The 25,524-nt window shown below is 37.9% G+C and overlaps 1 protein-coding gene across 5 annotated transcripts in view; it reads right to left on the bottom strand.

The window, feature by feature from the left end:
- CDK14 (cyclin dependent kinase 14) overlaps positions 1-25,524 on the bottom strand; it is a 318,720-nt gene that overhangs the window by 201,736 nt on the left and 91,460 nt on the right. For all 5 annotated transcript variants that reach the window (XR_002434949.1, XM_021386034.1, XM_021386037.1 and 2 more), the window contains one exon: positions 14,695-14,774. Coding sequence is in view for 4 of the 5 variants with exons in the window: in XM_021386034.1 (XP_021241709.1) it covers positions 14,695-14,774 (80 nt within the window). In the remaining variant the exon portion in view is untranslated. The remainder of the gene's footprint in view (positions 1-14,694; positions 14,775-25,524) is intronic.

Here is a 25,524-nt window from a genome sequence, read left to right as displayed (position 1 = left end):
TCTTGAAAATCTGTCCAATTTGTCAAAGTTTACATCTGGTCAGTGGAAAATTCTACTTCAAAGCTACACTTTAACAGCCAAAATCTCCCAAAGAATCCATTCTCCCTGAGCACACTCAAACATTCAGATATTTGGCAAAAGCAGAAGAAATTTGAGCCAACAAGTCTGAAATCAAATGTCAGCTATAGATGGGACTGTGTTAGCAATAAAACTCTTCTGACAGTTCCCCCAGAAGTACAATCCCAAAACTGCTCTTGGATGAACATATTTCCAAGCCTCTTGTTTCATTTCTGCTCCTTCTCACTCTTTATTGCTGCTCATGACAAAAAGGCTGGGAAATGCTGCCCTACACAAGTAGAGTTCCCATCTCGGTTCTATAGGCTTCTGGCTGAGGCCTCCAACCCTTCCCATCTCCCTGTGATTGCTTTCCACACCTAGTGTTGCGCTGAGTAGCCTCTGCGATTTGAATTCTTCCAGACCCACCAACCATTCCTAACTGACAGTTTTCAACATCACTTTTCTCCTAGTTCTCCTTTCTACCAGTACCCAGATACAGGCAATGCCAAATATCTCAGTGAGGCAGGCTTCCTCTTCCAGGCTGCCAGAGCACAGCAGAAAGGGGAACAAGGATGGAAAAGGGAAGCATGGAAGGAAGACAGAGGGGGGAAAAAAAAAAAAAAAAAAAGCATGGATAATGCATGTAAAGTTTTTAACTTAATCAATATCATGGAAAAAAAACAACAACAACAACAAATACAAATAAGTGAGGAATACCAAATTCCTCTTCCAACACATGCCAGAAAATTTTGGCAAAAAATCAAGATCTGAATGCATCCAAAAGTCTAAGAGCAAATTCCAGTTCAGACATACCTATTTAAACAGTGGCAGCCAAAGTACTAACACTCGCAGTACTAAACCCTAAATTTCCACCTCGGTTCCACATTTCAAATAGTACCAGCACTTTGGAAGCAGAACAAAAATATTCCCCAACAGAAAAAGGAAAGATCAGCCCATGAAACAGGCATGAGAGCACCTCTCATTTATATCTAATTAGAGCTCAGCAACCTAGTGATGACAGATCACAGAGTTCAGCAGGTCCATCAAAATGCTTCTCCCCCAGCTGGTTAGGATGCTGACATTTGACAGACTGATAATATTCAAAACAAACAGATGAGATCTCTACAGATAAACAAACCTGGTCTGAAGCACATTTATCTCCCAAACTTGTGCATGAACAGAATAAGCTACATGTAAAATATCTGAGAATAAATTACAGTCAGGTACTTTTATCTCAAAGGTATCTTTAACCTTAACTACACTATGAGTGCTACACATCGTAGTAACTGGGATGGTGTCACTGCCATAAAAAATTATCTGCTGTTTTTTTCCAATATTTTCTTGGCTTTTTATATGCACTGCTAATAAGGCTGCATCCTTTGCTGCAGTTTGGCTTTCATTTCATTCAAGGAACTTTTGTAAACTTGTTTACATAATTCTCAAAGGTGTTGATTTATAATTCTGTCAATGATTTTACAAGGTTAATGGCCTCTGTAATTAAATAAACAAATGAGAAACTGAATGACTTCAATTTTATGCACTTCAGTCAGCCATAAAAACAGCATACTCTGCATGGATCTTGGACATATGAAACATGGAGGAAACAACACCCTTTTGCTGACAGCTCCAAGAGAATGTACAGAAAAGGACATACTCCTCTTAGTGACAAGCCAAGGTGTACTTCAACTCAGAAGCGTTTTGAAGAGCAGAGATTGAGGCAGTCTCCTATATGCACCTGAGAAATGATATACTGCTTAGAAATCATTTCAAGTTAAATAAAACCCAAACTACTGAATAAAAGCTTGCTCACCATGTGATACTGAAGGCTCAAAACGATAGCTTTGCTTTTCAAAAGCATATCTATTACCTCAGATGCTTGTCATTTGATTTAGACATCACTTTTTTAAATTTAAACCTCAAAAGATTTTGGAGCAATGTATAGTCTCCATTCAAAGTCTGTATGGGATAAGATGGATTTCTTACTCTCCCAAACTAAACAGCACTGATAAAGGAAGCTCCAAGTCCCTTACTCTAAAAAAAAAATACACTTCCTTCAATCAATCTGTCTAAAAGGAAGCCAATTAAGACTTGAAAATTCCACAAAACTGGTTAAAATATTTCATACTATGCCTTTATAATTTTTTTATTCAATTAGTTGACATCCATTAGCAGAAAAAGGCTGGATCCCCTCATCCTTTTTAACATCAAAAAATCAGACGTTGCAATAATTATAATCCAAATTTCTTTGTGGAACTAAAAGTTTTGTTGTCCAAACTTCACTGGAGAACTTGATTTAACAGCAACAATGTTCATTCCAGGAACAAAAAAAATGAATGAAATCCTTTGATTTTGGGGAGTGGTGGTGAGGGGTGTGGAGGAATGTTGGTTGGTTGGTTGGTTTTTAATGTCCAGAGGTTGCCTACTACCTAAGAGAGGTTAGAAGTTGCTTCATGCCCTTGAACTCTGATTAGGAGTTATTTACATTCAAATACATGAATTATTTGAATGAGGCATTCCAACATCTTGTCCACAGCCTTAAAAAAGGATAAAAAACATAAATGCATTGACTGATGGGGAGATGCAAAGCTTATTAATGCAATTTATAAGCCTCTTGGACCAGTGGTCAGAAATCTGACAGAAAGGTGTTAAGAAAGGCTTGAACTCATTATCCACAGACATATACTCTTACAGCTTATTTTGTTTGACCTCTTCAATAGAAGGAGCAATTTTCAAGCTCATAAATTTTTACTGAGCATATTTTTAGAAAGACATCTATCCTCCTGCAACAAGCTTGGCCTAAAAGTGTCCCCAGCCCTCATCCATGTTTGGGAGAGTAAGAAATCCATCTAATCCCATGCAGACTTTGAATGGAGACTATGCATTGCTCCAAAATCTTTTCTTTTGTTTTAGGTAGATTTATGCGAGCAAGGCTGAGAGACAGCAGCACACAGACAGAGACACATCAATACATGTAACTTGAATTTTGTTTGTGAATGGCTGCTCTACGCCTTAGTTTCTCCACTGACATGCAAAATAATGCATTTTTGATTATGCAAATAGTGCTCTGCTTTGTGAATAGGGCCTCAAGTGATTCAAATGGTAATTCAGTCAGAAATCTTGATGCAAAGCCAGCATTTCAACCATGTCAGTTTTATAACCGAGACTTTCTGAGAATCACAGAATTAAAAATTGAAAAACACCATTTAGGATCACAAGAACATTGAGATAAAATAACCTGAATAGTGTGGAAATTCTTAACAAGATTTTGTCAATGAGCCTACAACTTGCTGGGTCTGTGTTTAGTTATAGATCCCTTCAGGAGCTGACAGTTTCCTAACAGCAGCAGTGTAACACTGCTATACTGTGAGAAGCCAAACCAAAATAACAAAAGCAAAATTTTATCCAGAGCTTAACGTGCTAAATGCTCAGGGTTTGCATTTTTGCATGTTTTAATAAAATCACCACACAATCCAGCGCATGTTCTTATGAAAAAATTCTCACGTTACACAGTAGTAGACTGCACAGCACACAAAAGAGCAAGTGTGCATCCTGTACCCCAAAGAAATAAAGGGAAAAGGAGTGAATGATTTATCCTGATGTTTGAGGGTGAAATTTGTAAAAAGTATTGCCGATTACATTTTTTTCTAGTTACAACATTTTAGACAGACTACATAAAAGGAGATACATTTTAATTGTGTCCAAACTAGAACTCCAAAACTGACCGAGTGACTTTTTCTTTCATTTTATTTTTTTTTCAGTCTGTAGCTACCAGTGTGACTTGGGTGACTTTGTCCTCTCACATTTTGGGAGATATGAAGGGAAGGAAGTATATTTCCAGATAAAAATTAGTCATACCAACACTGCTGTCACCCTGCCTGTAAGACTAGCTTGGAGGTACACAGATTTTCTACCATCCTCGTGACCTCCTTCATTGTTTTTGCTCAGGGAAAATTGGGTGATAATTAAGACTAAATGAAGCTCAAGGATATTTGATATTTAATTACCTGACCTGTACAGCTAGGATGGGCTTTACGTTCCTAACTCTCAGTTTAAGTCACTTACAGACAAAAAAAGGGTGTTAGGATGCTTCCTCAAGAGATTTAGAGCAAAAAGCTAAATGCATAAAATCAGCTCTCATTGACAGTGCTAGTTTTGAGCATCTTTTTGAGTCAAAATCCACAGTAGCCCTATTCACATTAATCCCTTTCTAGCATCCTAGAGTAATAGGCGAAGAAAGCTTCTTGATATGACTTCTGCATCAATTAATGGAACTCTGAAGTGACCTTCACCAAAGAAGGACAAATATCTGTATCAGATCAGAACTGACACAAATCACCAACTTCAGCTAATAGATCCTCATTTACAAGGCTTCCTCCATTCATTTTGTTCTTTGTTCATTTTTCACTTGGCTTCAGCTAAATCCACTACCAGATGAGAAGCTGCTGACGTTTGTGCCAAGTGGCCCAGACCTTAAAAATTCACAAATTACACCGTTACACATTCTACAGCTGTAGAATATATCCCACACTGATAACTACTAGACAACACTATCATGTCTTATATGTTAATAAATGGGTCAGAGGTGGAAGGTCATGATATCCTATTACCAGTCTCTGAACCATCCAGTTCCCCTTCATCTTAGAAAAATACAATAAATTATCAGCTTCTTTTTTTATATTGCTTACTCAGGAGGAAAATTCCCAAGTAAAATAATGTGGATATTCATTTTCATTGCTTTGAAGATGACATTAAAGGTCAATTTCTAATTTTGAAATGCTGCTCTCTTCATATTGATTATGATGAACAAAAGCATTAAATTCACCCTTGCTGCAAGAAGAGATCCCATTATGAAGCATGTATTTCAGCTTTATATAATGAATGATAAATCTCCCACACGAGCAATGACTGGAGAATGGAACTAAGACGTTTGCAACATAGTCTTCAGCATAGGGTAAAATAGGAGTGAGGAAAAGAACTGATGTTATCTCCTTAAGGGCCTGACCCAGGCATCCGAGCCTACAGTATCTAGAAGAAGCTACATTTAGACAGAAGAGCTAAGAAGAAGACTTAGGCTGACTGAACTGGTTCAAATGCTGAACTGCCATCTTGCTCTGATATTTTTGAAATTCAGGACAGAGCAGTGGTAAAAAAGCATACACACAGATCTGGACAAAGACAAATATCTTTGTGTAGATTTAAAGTCACCATTTTAGACACAAGGCTAAATAGTATAGTTGCTGGGGTTATTCCTTTCATAAGAGGGAGACATAACAAATTAAAAAACAATTTGAAGAATTGGCTAGGTTTAGGAGACACCAGTTGATATCATACGTTTGCTTCACCAGAGTACTATGAATGGCATTGGCACTTGGAAGGTGTGATCCTGAAGGTCTCTAATCAATTTAAGCAGAGATGCTAGAACTTACTATCACCTCCATTTACATTAACAACCAGTTAGTACTCCTATCCCCAGTCAAGTCACTCCAAGGGATATATGGTCACAGGGAAAAAGCTGATGTTACTCTGAGCAGGATTAACTTGTGCTCTCCATTTTATGGCTGTATTATAGCTGTAGAAAGAGATTAAATTTGCATGCTCACCAACTTCCACTTAAGCAAGAAAGCCATGAATCCCATATATCAAGGGACCATATATCCCTTGGAGTGACTTGACTTGACTGAGGACAGGAATACTAACTGGTTGTTAACGTAAATTGAGGTGACAGTAAGTTCTAGCATCTCTGCTTGAATTGATTAGAGACCTTCAGGATCAAGGGTACAACGTACAGTTATGTGCTATAGTTGTGTATGAAGAAAAGATTGCACCCCTCTTATCTTCCTATATTTTGTATTTTCCACTTTTTCCTACCCTTCCTGTCATAAAAGTACAGTAGAGCAGACAACAGTTTTGAATCATGCCTTAAAATGGCAAGAAAACAGATGTTACGAGCAGAAGAAACCTTTTTCAGAGCAGAACGCCCCAGCTGGGCCAAGGTCGAGAACCCCAAATCTTGGGTGAGGCCTAAGCAGGGTAAGGCAGAGGAATCAATGGCTTCCCTGAATGAATGGATTTTGGAGCTCCTAGTGCTGAATTACGCACAACATCCTTTACCCACCACTTTCCATGTGAATACTGACAACACACAGACAATTACTGCAACAAAAATAGGGCAAAGCCTAAAAGGTCTGCCATCAAACCAACTGGTAACAGCCATGAAGAAAGGACTCTGAATGGTGAAATGATGATATCGTAAATAGAATCATAGAATTAGCTAGGTTGGAAAAGACCTACAAGATCACCTAGTCCAACCATCCACCTACCACCAATAACCCCACTAAACCATGTCTCTCAGTGCTCTATCTAAATGTTTCTTGAACACCTCCAGGGACGGTGACTCCACCACCTCCCTGGGCAGCCCATTCCAGCGCCTGACCACTCTTTCAGAAAACTAGTACTTCCTAATGTCCAGCCTAAATCTCCCCTGGTGAAACTTGAGGCCATTCCCCCTGGTCCTGTCACTAGTTACAAGAGAGAAGAGGCTGACCCCCAGCTCACTACAACCTCCCTTCAGGTAGTTACAGAGAGTGATAAGGTCTCCCTTGAGCCTCCTCTTCTCCAGACTGAACAATCCCAGCTCCCTCAGCCGCTCCTCATAAGGCCTGTGCTCCAGACCCCTTACCAGCTTCGTCGCCCTCCTCTGAACACGCTCCAGGGCCTCAATGTCTTTTTTGCAGTGAGGGGCCCAAAACTGGACACAGTACTCGAGGTGGGGCCTCACTAGGGCTGAGTACAGAGGGAAATAATAATAATTCCCTAATGGGAAATAATAATAATTCCCTAAAGTGCCACCAGATTCTTTTCTGTCTTGAACTGTGCCCAAGAAAAAACTGTGACATCTTCACTTCAAAAGTACTAAATGAAGATACAACACATAAAACTGTGCTCAGCTTCAGCGGCCTACAGCAAAAATATGGGGAGGGAGTAAACAACTCTGTGAAACAGCTTTTGCTTTATGAAGCTGCATAATTTGGACTGCTCATTTACAATTTTCAGAAAAACATGACACTTTTCCCACATGATATGAGTTCATAGAGGAGTTTAAAATTTATATCATGATTCCCAATTGGAAATATCATTTATATTGCATTTATGTAATCCCATCTCTCCGGAAGGATTTGTAGTTGTGAGAGACACTAACATATTAGAGGGTAAAAGACGAAGAAAAAAAAGGTTATGTTTAGTCTACAAATAGCAAGAATAGAAAGGAAGAAAGAAAGAAATAGGACAGACTTATTCAGTCTCTACCCCTTTTGAGCACTGTACACAGACAGTAGCCTTTGTTCAGATCACCAAAAAGGAGAGAGGAGTATAGCACAATTTGCATGCACTGAAATGTAATACCAACAAAAAGCAGCATCACCGTAACTTCTCATGCTGTATCTGAGTGGGAATGGAAAATGAACAGCTCACTCATGTTTGCCTGAGATGAGCAGAAACTCACTTCACCCGTTGAAGCCAGTCAGTCCAACCGACTTCTAAGAAAAAAAAATGAACGTTGTCTTTAAAAAAAAATTGCAGTACTTTGGGGCTGGAGGAAACAGCAAGGAGGAAAGTAGCATCAAGGTGAATGCTTCAGCTGCCCTGAAGTCCCACAGAGCAGAGGATCCAACATGTTTCTCTCAGGCTTAAGCAAATGCATACAAACTCAAATGTGGGAGATAGCACAAATGAAACATGGTCCAAAATTTGAGCTAACAAAAAAACATTCCGTCATAAAAGCTAAAAAAAATTAGAAGTTACTTTTCTATTATTAATGTTCAGTAGAAAAGAACATACGCTTCTCTACATCATTGTAAAAGTATGTAATAATAAGTACCATCCAAAAGTCTTGGGAATTTTAAAACTTCTGTTTTGTGACAAAGACTACAGGAAAACCCTTCTCCAAATGGACTGTAGTTTTTTTCAAAACACAGCTCACCTTTACATGGGAATCTCTCCACACCAGTTCTATACCAGCAATCAAATATATTAAGTTTTCTCCTACAAGTTCAGTATGCATTTAATCTCTGTATGGACGTTGGACTCGATGATCTCTGGAGGTCCTTTCCAGACCCTACAATTCTGTGATTCTGTGATCTTGTATTCCTCTCTTATCTCGAGGCAGCATACACCTTGTGTAAGGCTGTAGGATGGCCACAGCAGAGAGAGATCAGAGAGAAAACATTTTTGGAGTTTCTTTACCTCTGAATACTTCTTGACCTTAAATATTCATTGATAGAGTGTCCCAGAGGCTCTTGGTTCGTGCGTTTTATTTTTAACAACACTGAAAAACAAAGCTGTTATGATTACAAACTGCACTGGCTTTACAGCTAATTGAGCTGTAGCTATTTAGCCTGCAGAAGACTCCAGCTTTGCCAACTCTATAGGCAATGAAAAAGTTCCCAAAGCTACAGCCAAGCTACCGTTCATTTTCTACTTCAGAGCTCCAAATCAATCCATCTTCTAGGGAGAGTGAACTTAGCCTCAGCCTCTAAAAACAAAGAGGCGAAAATTCTATCATAACTCATGTGATGTGAATGCTTAGAATAGCTACATCTCCACACTCTTAAACATAATTTCTTAAAGATCCCTGAGGCTTGCTAAGCCAAACACAGATGAAGCTTTAAGGCATTTCAGTTATGGAAATTTAAATTTCTTGACTGGACTTCATGAGGGAAATGTGAAAGCCCTCCAAACTCCTATCACTCAAAAGAAAGCAGCTGTCAAGCTTCCTTAATAAAAATAAATTAAAAGTAAAAAACTACTGCAGAAAAGGTAGAATAGATTTGGCATGGGTTTTCTTTGTATAAGGATGATCTACTGGTAGCCAATGAGTGGACTCCAATTCCATTTTCCATGTTTACCTCCTTTGCAGTAGATTGACCGACAACTCTCCAGAAATATGCAGATATTGTTTCTCTGTGCCCTTGTCCTACAGATTACAACCTCATATAATGAATAGGAGGACTATCACCATGAGTCATCTAACTAGTGCCATGAGGTCATTTGTTGACTTTAATTTGTGAAGATTATCATGCTACATATCAGTCCAGAATCACAGAACTGGGATAATTCATCTAGCCTTTTCAGATAATATTTCAATATGAGATCACAAGTGTGTCTACTGAGTAAAAATATAATTTTCTGTAGCACTTCCTGAGAGGGTACAAGTACAGACTGTGCTACTTCTTTGGGATAATATAAAAACATAAATGTTTTACATCACTTGCAGTATTTTTATTACAAAGCAGTATTTTCTATTGTGCTCTTATGAGGAATTCTTTGCAATAAATCTCACAGTCACTTTGGCCAAGAAGCCTCTCTTGACAAACAGCTGATTTTGTAATTTTCACTTAGCAGTTACTCTGCATCAGTTTTATGAAGATTTATCCCCTCCACACAGCCAAATTCAGATTGAGAGGCCTCAGAAAAGCTCCTAACTTTGGGAAGTCTGTCCAGACTGGGACAATGAAGGGGGACTCAGATTTTCTTGCTGAAGACCATCCAGGTATTCATTTTTTGTTTGGGAGGAGGCTGTATGGAGATACTTTCCAAGGGGAGAGAGTTTGTTAGAGGGATGTAGTGAGACTTCACACACAGCATACAAAAATGTACATTTCTATTATTTCCAAAGAAGAAATTCATGCTATGTATTTTCCATTTTAAAATCGTAACATGCCTGCTAGTGAAACTTTTGACATCTTTCAAGAGTTCCCATACAGGTTTATCGTGTAGGGAAGAGGTAAGAAGGTATAGCACAGAAGAGAAGCCAGCAAAAGGAAGACAAAGGTAAGGATGGAGGAAGCCTGAAACCCTGAAGATGTTTTGTGGCCAAGAATTAAGCCTTTCTCCACACCAGTTCTATACCAGCAATCAAATACATTGTTTTCTCCCACAAGTTCAGCATGCATACTGAACTTTTCTATAACTTAAATTTTTAAAGAAATTTGTTAAGTAAATCTTGTGTTCTTTACATAATACAAGATAGGTGGCTGTTCCCAAGGTACTTATATGTTTTTTTTTCACACCGCTGTGAAAAAGCAACAGGTTTTTCCACTGGATCAGATGAAAAGCTATTATCTGGGCAACTGTCAAACCAAAGGCATGGAGACAGTCTCTGATGTGAATGCTTTTAAATGTAAGATACAAATACATGTCACAAACAAGATGTAAACAAAGATAATAATAAATAAGAGAAGTAAACTACAAGTTGCTTAATTGTGACCTTTAAGTAGCAAGGCACCAAATTACCTTCAAAGCATACCTGGTTTAGATGATGCTTCGAAATATCATTTAGGCCATCAAAAATAAAACATAACTATATAATAAAACAATAGAATAAAGTTTTACTAATAATAGTAAATCACATTAAGAAGAATAAAGAAGCAGCAATATTTCCATAGACGGAAATTAAATGTTAAATACAAAACAGCTTTCATGATTAGGATAGGAAAAAATTTTATTGCTCAAGTAACCACACAAGCAATGTAGCAGTAAAACCAAGGCGTGCTTGTCTACCTAAAAAGTGGAATCTTTGTCCTGCAGGCTAAAAGGAATATTATTACTCTGAAACCAAAGACGATAACTATGGAATAGTAAGTCAAGCTGTTTCCAGATTTATAACCCGTCACACAGTTCAGTATTTAGCCTAGATGAAAGTATGATATTACAGGAAATTAAGGGAATGAAATATGTGAGATAAAGTTTAGGTCATTGAACTTTTCTGCTGGCTGCAGTGAATTTAATCACAGTGACTCTGCTGCTGAGGCATCTCTCAACAGCCAGTAATGACGGTTACAGTGAAAGAACTAAACACAACTACACAACACAGAAAACCAATCACTGGCTAATCTGTAGTCTACTGAATTTAGTTTAAATGAGAAAATAGTGTGGAGATGACTGCCAGACTCGCTACTGTCTCAGATATCACAGTTGCAGAACATTTTGGACAGAATGATAATCAGCTGCTGTACAAACAGGAGGGAAGCCTGCACCACATTCAGAAAATCATGTAGGTTAATTCAGTCATACACATCCATCCAAACAGTTGATCATTTTCTTTTTAGTTTCAGGCTCTTCAAAAGTAGATTAGATTATCCCAGACTGAGTGAGTTAAATTCAGAGCACAACATTCTGTAAACTGCATGCCACTAAATGATAAGCCTACTATAACAATATAAATGCCACTAAATAATAAGCCTACTGCCAACCCACTAAATGAAAGTGGGTGCAACTGACTTTACTGAGCTGAAAGATGCTTAGCAAAGGCCACCTCTTAATTTTGTTCTACAAATAGAGCTGAGCAGCACTGACAGATAAGCCCCATTTACCTACTTTCATTCAAACCTATGCAGCTTTGATAAATGGTGGAAGACAAAACCACACCTGCTGTGAAAGCAGAAATACTTTATAAGCAGAAGCTTTCCCTGAAGCTCTACATAAACCTCACCTGGGCAGGTTGAAAAATCATGGTTTTTCTTAGACTGCTTTTGGTAGGTTGGTATTTTTTAGGTGTTTGTTTACTATTTCTTCTTTTTTTTTTTCAGACAAGTTAGTGTTTATTTCCACAATCACATAATCCATATATAAACTCTACATCTTCCTATTCCTCTTATTCTTTTTTCTTTGTAGCTTTGGTTTCCTTCGAGCTTTATTCTGCTTCTGTCACAAGAGTAACAGTATGCTTCCCTGTGCGAAGGCATTTACAAAATTCCCTCAGCATGGCCACCATGGAAGATTTCAATCTATAGCTTCCCCTAATTAACATCACACAACATCCCAATAGGAACACAATGCAGGTATGCTGTTTCCTCTCACTGCATTACACAAAAACACATTCTACACCACCTTAAACAATTAGCGTACAGGAGTTTCAATTTACAAACAACCAGACTTCTGCCAGAATTTGCCTTACACTGACAGAAAAACAGAGAATAAGTCGTCAGTATGAAAGACTTTGGAAAGAAACACCTTATGACAGACCTCTGGCTCATGTTACGATACATGCATTTTTTTTTTTTATTAGCGCTACTACACAGATAACCAAAATTAGAAATTGATCTCATCTTCAATGGTATTTGCCCTTGTTCTAATCGTCCCAGTCTGAATTATAGGACAGGAGCCCCTAGCCAGCCAACACAGCTCAAGAAAAATCTGTTCAGAAGTGTCTCATTCTTACCTTTTTTTTCAGTCTTACACTTATCAGGTAACCTAAGAGCTTATACAAGCATTTCCTTTTCATTTCCCACCTATGCTGATGAGCTCAGCATGCTCAAGGTGGATTAGATGCTGCTGTGGGGATAGCAACAGCTTCCTTCAGTTCTCCTAACAAAGCCCACAGCTGTAGCATTGCTGTCAAATAATACAAGTCTGGCACACCACTGTGGAAATTACCTTCTTAAAGCTATAGTTGTAATTTACTATTCCTTACCTTTCTGGCCCTAACATTTTTAGGGTGACAAAATCAAAACAGAGAAAACAAAAGCAAGAGCTAATCTAGGAATAGATTTTTCCCCTTCCCATCTTATATGTCAGAGTTGTCTGCCTTCTACATGATACTGCCTGGACTTTATTTCTTCTAATAGCTTCCACAAATGTGAATGAAGTTCCACTACCCAGGAGACAAGACCACTTCTACACATGCAAAAAGATAACAACAAATCCACTCTTAACCTGACTTTGACTTATCCTTACCAAAAGTCTACAAAAGTCAAAAAAAACCCCCACTCTCATTAGCTTAGTACTCCTCGGATCAAGTCCCAGCCTCAATTAGTACTTAGAAATACAACACGTGTATAGTCCCATCAAAACTAGTGACACATTGCATGCTTAAGAAAATATATATGAATTGATAACCTTAAGAGCTTTGTTAGACAAGAGCTTTGTTTTATTAATACTAAGAATTTTAATGAACCATATCCACAGTGCTGTAGAAAGAGCTAAAAGGAAAACTCCAATGACAGTGTGAAAATTTTTTTCACACAATGAGCTTCTATAATTAAAAAAAAGTCAAGTGGAAAATCTCTACTCTTGCTCCCAAGAATACTTTTTTATACTGAGCTCATACAACAAACTATCTATAAAGGAAAAAACATTATTCTGTTTTTGACAGTTATAACATTTAATCTTTCATCCAGACCAAGCTCTCATTAAAAAAAGAAACCTTTAAAGTGTCACTAAACAGGCATAAGAAAGCTGTGTGTATTACATTCTCTTATTAAATCAGTAGTGTATCAACTAAAAGATTGAAGAATAATAAACATATTTGAAAGGCAGGCTGGTACACCTTGAACTCGGCATTGCAAATACTGAAAGCTGTGCTCATAGCCCTCCACACACCTCGTTATCACGGCACAGCTGCAGGAGCAGGCAACTCCCAGAAAAAAAATGTAGATCAATATGAATAAATGTGTCAGATCATTCAGTAGTTATGATTTAAACAAAGCATAGCACATGAACTGCAGAAATTCCTTTCTATATTGGCCACCCACAGTTTTCCCTTCTTTGTGGAAGAGCTGCCTTTAAAATGCAAAATGTAGCACAACCTTTGGGGTGTGATCAACGGTGCTTTGTAAGTTTTTGAGCCCAGGATGTCAGCCTCAGCCACCCGAGATACCTGCCCAGCCCAGCCCCAGGCTGGCTCAGGGCACCAGAAGACAAGAGCTGAATGCACATGAGGGCAGCAGCAAGGGACTTTGGCTGAAATGTCCATGGAACCATACCCCTCGCATCAGGGTCTACACTGCAGGATGTTGCTGGAATGATACTAATAGCCAACACAATTTTAAATGACATCTCAAAAGTTGCTAGTCTCATCTCTCTAGCTCTCAACAAATTTCAGCTGAGTTTGAGTCAGCAGTGTGATGGTAATTTGTTTGTTGTTTCTCTACCAAAGCTCATATTTAGTGCCATCCAACAGAGGACGCTCCCACAGAGGAGACACAACAATTTTTGTAGAGCTCGAGAATGCCCAGCTCAAATCAAGCAGCTGTCAGCAGGGAGCATAAGGCAGACAAGGAGAATGAAGGGAGCAGAGCAGAAAGCATGACAGACCTCTCAGAGTGAGCTGGAGAGGAGTTATTCCCAAGGCCCACAGATCAGAGCCCACATGGAAGGGAAAACAAAAGCTATCCCAAACCATGCACAGCTTTTATGATGCTTTTACTTTTTGTGACCTGATCTTCTGATTGTCTTCACTAATAAATGCTTTTCTTCTTTTCATGCTGCAGGTACATGAAAAATTACATCCCCCTTCATTTTACCCTGCTGCCCCTAGGCAAGAAGCACCACTTATATGGCTCCTTCATGTTTCAGAGGGACTTCTCACACCCACCTTAAACATGAGTGTGCTCTTAAGTCTTTACTTGTATAGTAAATCTAACACAAGCCACAGCAGAGGCAGAGCTGCATTATTTAACAAGAACTCCCACGCTACAGGCTTTGTTTTTGAAGCACCGAAGTTTCTTCTCACAGAGAACACAATCATATAATTTGAATTCCCAAGCTATTCACTATAGCACAGCACTGCAATAAGAAGTGCAATATAATAACAACAACAATAAAACCAACCAACACATGTATAATCATTAGCGTGCATACCTTCCCTGATAGCTGTAAATGGGGTTCCTTCCTCTTCTTGTAATCTTATCACCTTCAGTGCCACCAGCTTTCCATTAACCCTAAAAGGGGAAGAAATAAAAAAAAATTAAAGCAGAAACAGTATTTCTCATAAGAGAACTTATTTCCCATCATGTACTTATTCAATTTCTTCCTGTCAATACCAGTGGTTCATTTATAGCAATGTAAGAAATGCTTCATAGCTTCCATAATGTCAACTTTATATTTTCACACTCATAAGCAATCCAAGAAATGATCTCAGTTTTCTGTGAGTCAGTCTGTTTCCTTTCTACTGCAGCACTAAACCAAAGCTTTGTTAAGAAGTAGCACACTGAAAAGTATGGTTTTAATGTACATATCCTTTATTTGATCAAAACATTCAAACAAAAAGGCATACAATTCTCATCAATCCTTCAAGATGTAGAAAATCCATATTTGTATTGATTGCCTTTTTTCCACTGCATCACACCCATAATTACTACCTTCCAAAAGCTATGGAAGGTTGAGATGGGAAATATTTTTTAGGTCATTCTGGTCATTTCCCTTCATGGCAGGATTGTGCCTGAGGTACATTCTTGACTATATGGCCCACACTAATTTTAGATTATAATGATTCTCTTTTATAACATTAGAAATATTTGGTGCTCCAAGAGACCAAACTTCACAACAGAAGCCACTCTACTTTCCTATCTGTTTGATTGGTCTCACTTCTAGAATTCAGAATTTCATTACACATAAATCCCATTTAAGCCTTAAAAAAATCCAGTGGGTTCACTTAATGCAAATTAAATATCACAAAAACTGAACTAAAATTAAAGATTAATATCAGTTCCTCAAGAACAAACTCATACTTCTCAACCTTTAAGAGATTCCTGAAGTATGAGAAAAAATGGTAAGTTACCAAAAACATGCCAAATAAAAATTATTATTTCAATTTCTCTCTGGAAAAGCAAAATTAGCCTTTACAGCCACAAAGCCCAAGGAAGGATTGGAGCTTTCACACTCCTGTAGTCATAGAAGCATTTTCCTGTTGCACTGGGCTCTAGAAGATGTATTCATTTTTCTAAGCAAGATGACGTGGACATCTACCAAATCTGAATTTCTCTTCTTCCTCAGGCTTTTAATTTTTGCACTTACGTAACTTCAGTGACACAAAGGCCACAGTATTATTTCTTCTGATTAACTTTTACTATTGCCAGGTTTTCATTACACCTACACAGTGCATTGTACAATGACTGTAGAACTTAAGAAACTCTGTTCATCAAAAGATGGTTTACTCATCACCTTCCAACTGCTCACACTTCAGCCCCTGCTCAAGTCCCAAGCCACTAGCCATTGTTGAAAGACAATTAGCAGCTTAGCCCCACTGCATTATATGGATTTATCCTCACAATTATCATAATCTTGCCCCATTGTATGTGATGCACAGACAGGAAAATAAATCAAACTAAAAGCAGAAGTAGAAAAACTGATCACAGATATGTGGCTCATACTATGTGTAGTTTTCAGTTCCTCTGTCAATACAGCACCCCACCCACCACTTACATGTAAGTTAGACACCCAGATAATTTGGTTATTTTAGAACAAATGAAATAACACTGCAGGAGGAATTCAAATAAGAAAAGAAAGCTCATTCTGCTGATCAAGAGCAGGATGGATGCTCTACTCAAAGAATTTGATGTAGAAGACATGCAAAAAGCAGATCACCGAGGTACTAAGGAAAGTGAATTTGGACTCTTGCCAGAGAGACCAAAAATTAGCACCTAATGCTGTGCAGATTATAGTTTTTTTAATCCAAAATCCAGAATTTCACTGACTCATTAACAGTAATAACACAAACAGAAGTAGTATGGAACTTGCTTTGATGCATTCACAATTACACAGTGCTCTCAAACCCAGCATGTGGGCTGTGCTATTTAGTTATCACTGCCACTTTGTCACTGGTACCTATCATCATCTTGACAGACATCATGGCAACTCTTAACACTATTAAAATGACTGACTTAATCTTAAACAATGTTCCTCTGGGATTGCTTACTCCCTTTTAGTGTTGTTTATATCCAAAACAGCCACCTATAACTTCTGGAAAAGAAAACACCCTCATTTGTCTCATTTACATTAAAACTTTTTTCTTCAGCTCATTTTTCAATAATAAGGGCCATTTTTAAGTGTACATCTGGAGGTATGAGAATTGATGAAATATCATCAATTAAAAGAGATAGGTGTGTATGTTTAGCTACATCCTTCAGCTGTTCTCCCACTGATGCAACCTCAGGCTGCAGTTAGATGATACCGCAGTGATGAGCTAATGGCTACCTCAGGGTACAGCTGTGCTCCTGCTAAATCCCTGCTGCTGTCTTGTATCAGCTCTCTTTCTTGCCAGATCCTACAGCAAGACACTTAGTGAGCTTAAATAGGAAAAGATTGGAGACTGGCCCTTCCAAAAAATTAAATTATATTTTTAGAAAAAAAAAAAAGATAAAAGCACTTTTCACATTTTAAAAAGAAAAAAAAAAGCACAACCACAACGCTAGAAAAGATATTTGAAGAAGTGGGATCACCCCTTTGAGAATCAGCTCACCATGAGTTCAAGTCAGTTACATCATGAAATTCTGCTCTTAATGTTGTGATGACTTGCCAGGATAATGAGGCAATTTCTTTAGAAACAACATTGCAAAAAAAAAAGACATGGAGAAACCTGCTCTGTAACCCAGCAGCATTGTCTTTGGAGACTTCAGCAGTGATAGGGTTAGCAGAATTCCCCCAGATACTATTTCACATTTGTCTTACACAACTTACAAAGCATGCTTGCTATTTTATTATTTTTAAATACAACTAGGAAAACTGATAAGCAGAGAGCATTTTAGAAGGGAGACGTCAATGCTGCTGCGCCTTTCAACATGCAGGATTCATTAAACCATCTCTCTTGTTCACTGCCCATAGTAAACAGTTTCACAACATCTCACAACAGTACACTTCACATGCTCAAGGATTTTACGTTCTGTTAACTCTCCCATTTCTACTAAGAACAACAATGATTATAAAATTCCTATTTTCTAACTTGCAAGCTTTCCTCCTACCTAAACTAAGACTTATTTCTCTTATCCAAAATCTTCAGGAAAAGGATGGAAGTACTGAAGCCTCTCTAGTGATTACACAGAGATTTAGCTTTGTGACTCTAGGCAGATCACCACCAGCTGCTGGTTAGTTTCCCAATTCATGAAAATTCAGCATTTTGAAGTTAGATAATCACTTCTAATACATTTCAGATTTTATATGCAATGCAGGCAAAAGAAAAACGAGTCCAAATACTTTTATGTGGCATATGGTAAAAGTTTGTACATTATATTTAAAAAAAAAAAAAGAACCAGACGTTACAAAAAATTCTAATCTAATGCGTCTTTCAGCTTTTTCTAAAACAGCTCATATTGGTATTACCAAAATAAATACATTGATATAAACGACTATTTTTGAGAAAGTACATAAGATTATAAATGATTTAGTCCTCAAATGCATCATTAAGAGCATATAATAGTGTTTTCAATATAAAGAATACGAAGTAACTAATGATTTAATGGCCTTTACTGGAGATAAAGCTGGGGATACTGATAATGCCACATAGAGAACAAAAGAGTACAATAACACTATTTTCACAAGTTCTTCAGTTATATTTAGATGCAATAAATGTTCTAAATATAACACGTGAACAATTTAATGAACATAAAATCTGCAGGTCTGGTTTGAATCTGTTTATGGAAGGTTGTACTGCTGGCTGGAGGTGAGGCCTAGCTCACAACCCTAGCATGTGCTAAGCTTGGCAACAGTCTGGCAAAGTAAAATCATTCATCAGCATTGCTGTGATGCTTATGATTTTGATACTTACTTCAAGGAATTAATTTTTAAGAAGAAAAGCTCAAAGCTTGATGACCAAACTCAGAAAATATCTAGGTAGACAAACTCTGTAGTGATAGTAAAGTCACAAACACATCTAAAACCCAAACCAGACTGTGGTGGCCTAATGAAACCTCTACCAGAAGTTCCTTGTGACAGAAACCTGACAGAAAGCAAAGTCCCTCTGCATTTAGTCACCTCAGATTACTTCACAAAGGAGTAACTAATTCCTAATTTTTCATGATTCTTTTAACCACTATCAAAAAAGACAGTTCAATGTAAACATGGATTGTGCTTCTCTTACTGTGAAGGACTTATACTTGGAATTTACAAAAAGTACTTACAGTCCTGCTAGAGCCCTACCGTGTAATACTGAAGGGAATAATGTGACTCATCGCTTTCTTTTTCTGACTTCTACCATCTTTTAACCTCCATCCTAAACAAAAGTTACCTTATTTTAAAAGAAACTCATGGTTTAAAGTTATTTCACATTGCTGGTGCTCATTAAGGTTGAAAAAAAAAGATCAAAGAGTTCCAAGAGATATGACACATTTAAATTATTAATGAGTAGTGTCACTGGAAGCTGGGGATCCAGTTCTTCACAAGACTCAAATTAGCCTCGCAGAAGCAACTCTGCAGCCCTCACTTAGGTGGGAACCAGAGAGCAGCAGCACAGTATTTATCCCAGGTCCCTCTAGCTCCCAACCTGCATTCACCTTAAGACAGCTGCTCGCCTCAGTGTTTTCTCTACTATTTCTTCACTCAGAGGGTGGTGAGGTACTGGCACTGCTGCCCAGAGAGCTGTGGGTGCCCCATCTCTGGAGGCACTCAAGGCTGGGTTGGATGGGCCCTGGGCAGCCTAAGCTGGTGAGTGGCAGCCCTGCCCACGGAGGGGGTTGGGACTGAATTGGCTTTAAGGTCCCTTCCAACCCAAGCCATTCTATAGCTCTATGATCCCAATCATACGTATACATAATAGTGTTATTGCTAGCAGTTGTGTTCAATATAACTATGTTCTATTCCAGTTTTTCTTCCAGATTCTTCTGTGCAATCCTGGGCAATACAATGAATTTTCTTCCCTCTGTTTCCACACCTGTCTGTAGAGACGATACTTTGCCACGTTTGCAAACTACTTTGCAGGTTGAAGCACAGAGTACACAGCGTAATGCACTCTTTAATATAGACAAATACAGAAAACAACCTCCCAATGTTTCTTTTAAACATGGAGAAACTCACTCATTAAGTGATTAATATAGTCAATTATTCATCTTTCAGTTAAGATCTTCAAGCCTGCATGATTTTAAAATGTTTTCAGATAGAATAATTATTTAATAACCTCTTTTGGTACTTAGACCACTTTCATATTTTTTCCACAATTTGGTATTTTAGTTCAGCATAAAGTTGCTATTAGTTTTGCATCAAGTTCAACTTTTAGTTATAGTTTTTATGACAGATTTATAGAAATGTTTATAAATCATCTACTTACACGCTTTATAATGTCTTGACTTTCAAATGTATAGTAAAGAGCAGCCTATAAAATATTCAAAATGTATCAGCTAAAAATAGAAATTGAAGGGAAAAACAAGAAAAATAAACAAAAGAAAAAAAATCTATAAAGTAACTATGAAGTGCATTTTCATAGTCCATGAATATATATTCCTTTTCCAGCCATCTGGTTCTCCTCAGACAAAAGCGGTTTCATTTGTAGGTGAATACTCTTTTCGAACAAATATGCAAGAAAAGAAACAGCTCAGAATGTGTAAGTCACTAAGGCAACAGAAACCATAACAATTCTGAAATACTCCATCTAAAGAAATTGGCCAAAATATATTATCTGTGAACTGGACTGTTGCACATAAAGCATATCAGGGAGCATGTGAATATAATACTTCACATTGGCATGGATAAAAGGTATGGGAATGGCTAAAGAGCAGAAGTGTGACAAATAAAACAACGTCAAGTTCTTCAGGCTATCTGAAGCCTACGGCACTTGCAATAGATTGTATGTAAAACAAAAGAAAAGACAATAAAAGAGTCATGGAGGTTTCAAGAAAAATAAATGAAATACTGCAGTTTAAAAGAAAAATAAAGTGGGAAGAGCAATTAGCCCTGTCAGGCATCCTCAGTAAAGGATGCACATCAAAACATAAAAATGAAAATCCCTAGGTGATCTTTTTATCTTGTGAGCAGCCATCCACAAACATTTATATGAAATACTTCAGTCAGCCATTTTTCATAAAGCATTCTACAATACATCATGCCAACTACAAACACAGGTGGTTCCCACTGATCATTCTACTATTCCCTGGTGCCACAAAAATAATATTGCATAGGAACCACAGCTGGTGCAGGGCATGGGCACTGCCTTTCTGAGCAATATTTCTCCCTAAGATCTGTGTTTTATACCTCTAATTTCTTATTGATTTTTGGGTGAATGGAAAAAAGTTCTGCATTTCAAGGATATAAAAGTAAAATGCCTGGCCTGGGGAAAAAAAAAAAAAAAAGCTTTTCATCTTTTGGTACACACTGGAATCTCCCTGATTTCAATCCAATTTCAAACAAAAATTGCAGTGGCACCTCAGCTGAAGAACTTCCCCACCCCACAGCCTCTGTGGGCTTTGGGTGACAGCATCAGCTGGGGCAGGACACCACTCTGCACTCCACCAGACCATTTCTCACGTTAATAGTAAGAAGGGAAGGGGAAGAGAATTGAATTTAGGACAAGCATTTTATATTGGCTACATTGTTTGAAACTATGCTATTTTGTGGTAATTTTTAGGCAAAATGTTATTGGTTGGCCTCTCTGTTAAGAGTTCTGCATATTAATACAGTACTTTGTGCACAACTTAGTAAAGGCTAGTACACTAAAAATCATACGAAGAAGCAAGAAATAGGTCGAGATCACAGCAGGGAGACTGGCGGATATACCATTGGCTTGCTTCTCAGAACACAGCTTCATGCTGTGCAAGAAGCAGTCACAGATCACATCACTTTAACTGAAGTAATCTGCTTTAATTCTTTGCCTATAGCTTAAAGGGCAATTAAACACTGTGGGAGGAGAGGATGGAAACCATTCCAGCACAATATTGCCAAAAGCACAGGGTTTTTCCTTAGGGGCAATGAGCAGAGTTCCCAAGGGAAGTACAGAATGCCTTCATGCTGCTCTGCAAGGGGCTCCCATTAAAAGCATCTCCTTCCTGCTGTCCCTGGCTTCATCATCAGACTCTCAGGGCTCATGTCAACATTTACTTGGCACAGATCAAGCAAGATTGCATTGCTTTAAATTCAGGTATATTTATAGTAATGCTCAAGAGGGAAGAAGGTCAATGGTTAGCAGGAAGATATGTGTGTCTGTACAGACAGACAGCGTTTCTTCAGTTCAGCTGCAAACAGAAATGATACAATAATTAAAAAGGAACCTATTACTCTAACATTTATTTTCTGCAAACAACTTACAAATGCAGTAATATTTTCCAAAATTGCCCCCAAAAGTACATGGAGATGAAGAATTAAGCCACAATATTTATGCTATATTAATTTCTGTTAATCTCTCTGAACAATAACCTGAAACCATGGAAAAGAATAATAATAATAAGAAGAAAAAGCGAGGCAGAGAGACTGAGTGAAACACTTTTCATTACTTGCCTCTCAAATCAACTTCAGTAGGATTTTATTTATTTAACTCGAAATTATTAAAAGAGATGACATGTTCACAGCATTAGTCAAAAGTATAAATCCAGTTTAACTTGCATCATTTTTATAGCATAACCAGCAAATTACTAGGTCTATTTCTCCAGAATTTTACTGGAAATACAAGCAGAAAAGTGATCTGCATTTCAATACAGATAGTGAGAAGCCTTTTGGGATTTTATACAAGCAAGTAATGTGATAAATTAAGCTGAGAGAAAGTAGAAAATGAATATACCAAGATGAGCTTTATTATGCGTATCTGAAGTTCAACATGTGAACTCAAATCAATTTGCCCATTGATGCAACCACTGTCAGCTAAGAAACAAATGGCTGCACGGCTATTTCTGCAATAAACAGAAAAGCCCAATCTGGGAGAACAGTGCTTCACTTTCCTCAGTCGTTCAGTTCTGTTCATTCTCCTGTTTCCCCACACTCCAGGGAACCACTTTTATCTGACTACAAAAAGAAAAATCCATCATCCGTTAAGAGGAATTAGCCCACTTCATTTCACATTCCTGGGATGCTATCACAGATACTCAAAGAGACAGAAAAATCATGTTTAATAGGGAGACAAGGGCTTGGTACTTCTGATCCCGCCCCATTTTCAAAAAGCCAGGCTTCTCACGAAGGCAAGTCACTGCACACATTCCTTCAGTAAAGGAATGGCCGATTTTACGTCTCTGCAGGCAGCTATGTATCTATTCATCTTTTCTAGTAGTAAGTTAGAATTGTGGGATTTTTATTCTATCATTATGATCAAAAGGAGTATAATCTAAAAGGCTGAAGGATTTTTCATTAAAAGAAATCACAGGCAGATATTTAGAAGAAAAAAGAAAAGAAACATAGTTGTCAAGATTTTATCAAACAACTCTACAAAAACAGACTAAGTATAAAAATGACTTTCTGCTTTATGGCATTTCTCAAAATTTCTGTTCAGTTGAATAGGTCCAAGGAGGGCTTGGTACAGACTGCATTCCCAGAGGATCATAGATTCAAATTTAAGACAATACTCAAATTTGGGAAATCCTTAACTTCTCAGTGATAACATAATTATAGTGTCTGAATCACAGAAGGGCTGAAGTTGGAAGATAGCTCTGTGTCCATGCACCCCAGCCCCTGCTCCAGCAGGCCACCCTGAGCAGGGTGATTGGGCCCACACCCAGGTGGCTTCTGAAGATGCCTGAGGAGGAGATCCCACAGCCTCTGGGTACCGGTGCCACTGCTCTGGCACTGCACAGCACAGAAGTGCTGTCTGGTGTTCAGGGGAACCTCCTGTGTTCCAGTTTGTGCCCATTGCCTCTTGTCTCAGCACTGGGCACTGAACAGAGCCTATCTCTATCTTCATTGCATACTCCCTTCAGGCATTTATAGAAATTGATGAGATCCGCCTGAGCCTCGTCTTCTCCATGCTAACCAATCTCAGCTCTCTCAGTCTTTTCTCATAAGAGAAGTGCTCCAAACACTTAATTACCTTCGTGGCCCTTCTCTGGACTCTCCTTCCAGTAGTTCCATATGTTTCTTCTTCTTGGGAGCCAGTATACTCTTGAGGAATATTTTGGGTTGAACAGAGTGGGAGAGCCACCTCCCTCTGCCTGCAGGCAACACTCCTCCTAATGCGGCCCAGGGTACCATTAGTAAAAGGACACATTGCTGAAGTCTTTGAAGTATCAAAAACCATCTAGCAGTGTCAGTTTTCATGTCAAGAGAGTTCAGCAAAGGATGTGTTAGGAAACTTAAGAATCATTACATTAAGAAATTATTTTACAAAATAATCATCATGCTCTGCATACACCCTGGTTATCTGCTCTGCCTGGGCCTGTTCAGTAGCTGCTGAAGGCAAAGGAATGATGATAAGTTGTTGCCTATGACTTCCCCAGATACAATTTTCAGTGTCATTTATTCATGTTTTAGGCTTAAAACTGCAGCAATATGGGTGAAAAGCCAAACATTACTTCTTCCAGAATTTTGCTATAAAATATCTTACTGAAGGACACACTAAGTAATTTCAGCCCAAACAACCCTGCTTTCAGTGCACTCATGAGATTATTGTAGGCAGGGCAAAAAAAGAAGTTTGGGGTTGAACCTAAATGACCTACAGCACTGAAACACATTGCTAATTCCCAAAGCCATTGGAAATGTAGGAAAAAAGAAATTGAAGGCAGAAAACCATGGAATTTTTTTTAATGTTATTGATTCAAGTGGTATATAACCATGGAGGTTAGAGACAAGCAGTTTAAGAAGCTGAAGGAAGGGTAGAATGAACACAACTACTACACAGTGCTCTTAAAAATCTTCCTCAGTTTACAGTTGTCCCATCTAAACATTACTAGCCTTAAAGATGCCTAACACCCAAATCTGGGGTCATGCCTGATTACTCCCTGCTTTCTAACATCTATTTTCTCTTATTTGCTCTTCGTATTTAGAGATCAACTTGGACTTGGATTCTCAAAGCTGAATGCATGCAAATAATATATAACTATTTCCCCTATTTGAACTTAGAAATTATAATTGTAGTGCTTTAACTGTCCATTTATTTGAAAAAACAAAACAAAACAAAAAAAAGCCTTGCTTGAGCGTGCTATAGTAGAATAAAAACAAAGAAAATAAATTATCCAAGAGCAAGTCATTGTTTAAAAAAAAAAAAAAAAACAGAAACAATTTTCCCAGACACATTAAAGATCTCTTGGTAGAATCTGAAACTAAATTATCTTTGTTCTGGACCTTAGTACGCAATAGTATACTTGTAGCAATATGACAGTATCCTTTCCTTCTTTTATTCAGCCAGCTGATGACTTCATTTGAACTTTGGTAATGAAAACCATCAAGAACTACTTTATGCAAAGTACCAGTGATCAGCAGAAACACAAGCTGGTTCTGGGAGACATTCTCAGTGACTTGCATGAGTGTGTCAAATACAGAAACATGATATGCTGATGAGAAAGCTAGCACTCATTTTTATAATGGGTAAAAAATTGATTTTGAAATGAAACAGATTTTCTTTCTCTCCTGCCCCAGTTCATTGTAACGTAAACAGAGGTTTTTCTTCCAGAGATCCAAGAAGGCTATAAATTGAAAGATACTTTTCATTTACCGCAATAAACTTGAATTAGGAGTTGCACACACTTCTGTGCAGCTGTATTGACTAACCTATAAAACACAAATTTACTCTGATCATGGATCATTATGAAACATTTTCAAGCAGCTGAACATAGAAGTCAAATGCAAACAAAA

The sequence above is a fragment of the Numida meleagris genome, chromosome 2, assembly GCF_002078875.1.
Source record: "Numida meleagris isolate 19003 breed g44 Domestic line chromosome 2, NumMel1.0, whole genome shotgun sequence".
Taxonomy (NCBI): domain Eukaryota; kingdom Metazoa; phylum Chordata; class Aves; order Galliformes; family Numididae; genus Numida; species Numida meleagris.
This window is presented reverse-complemented; position numbering and strand designations above follow the sequence as displayed.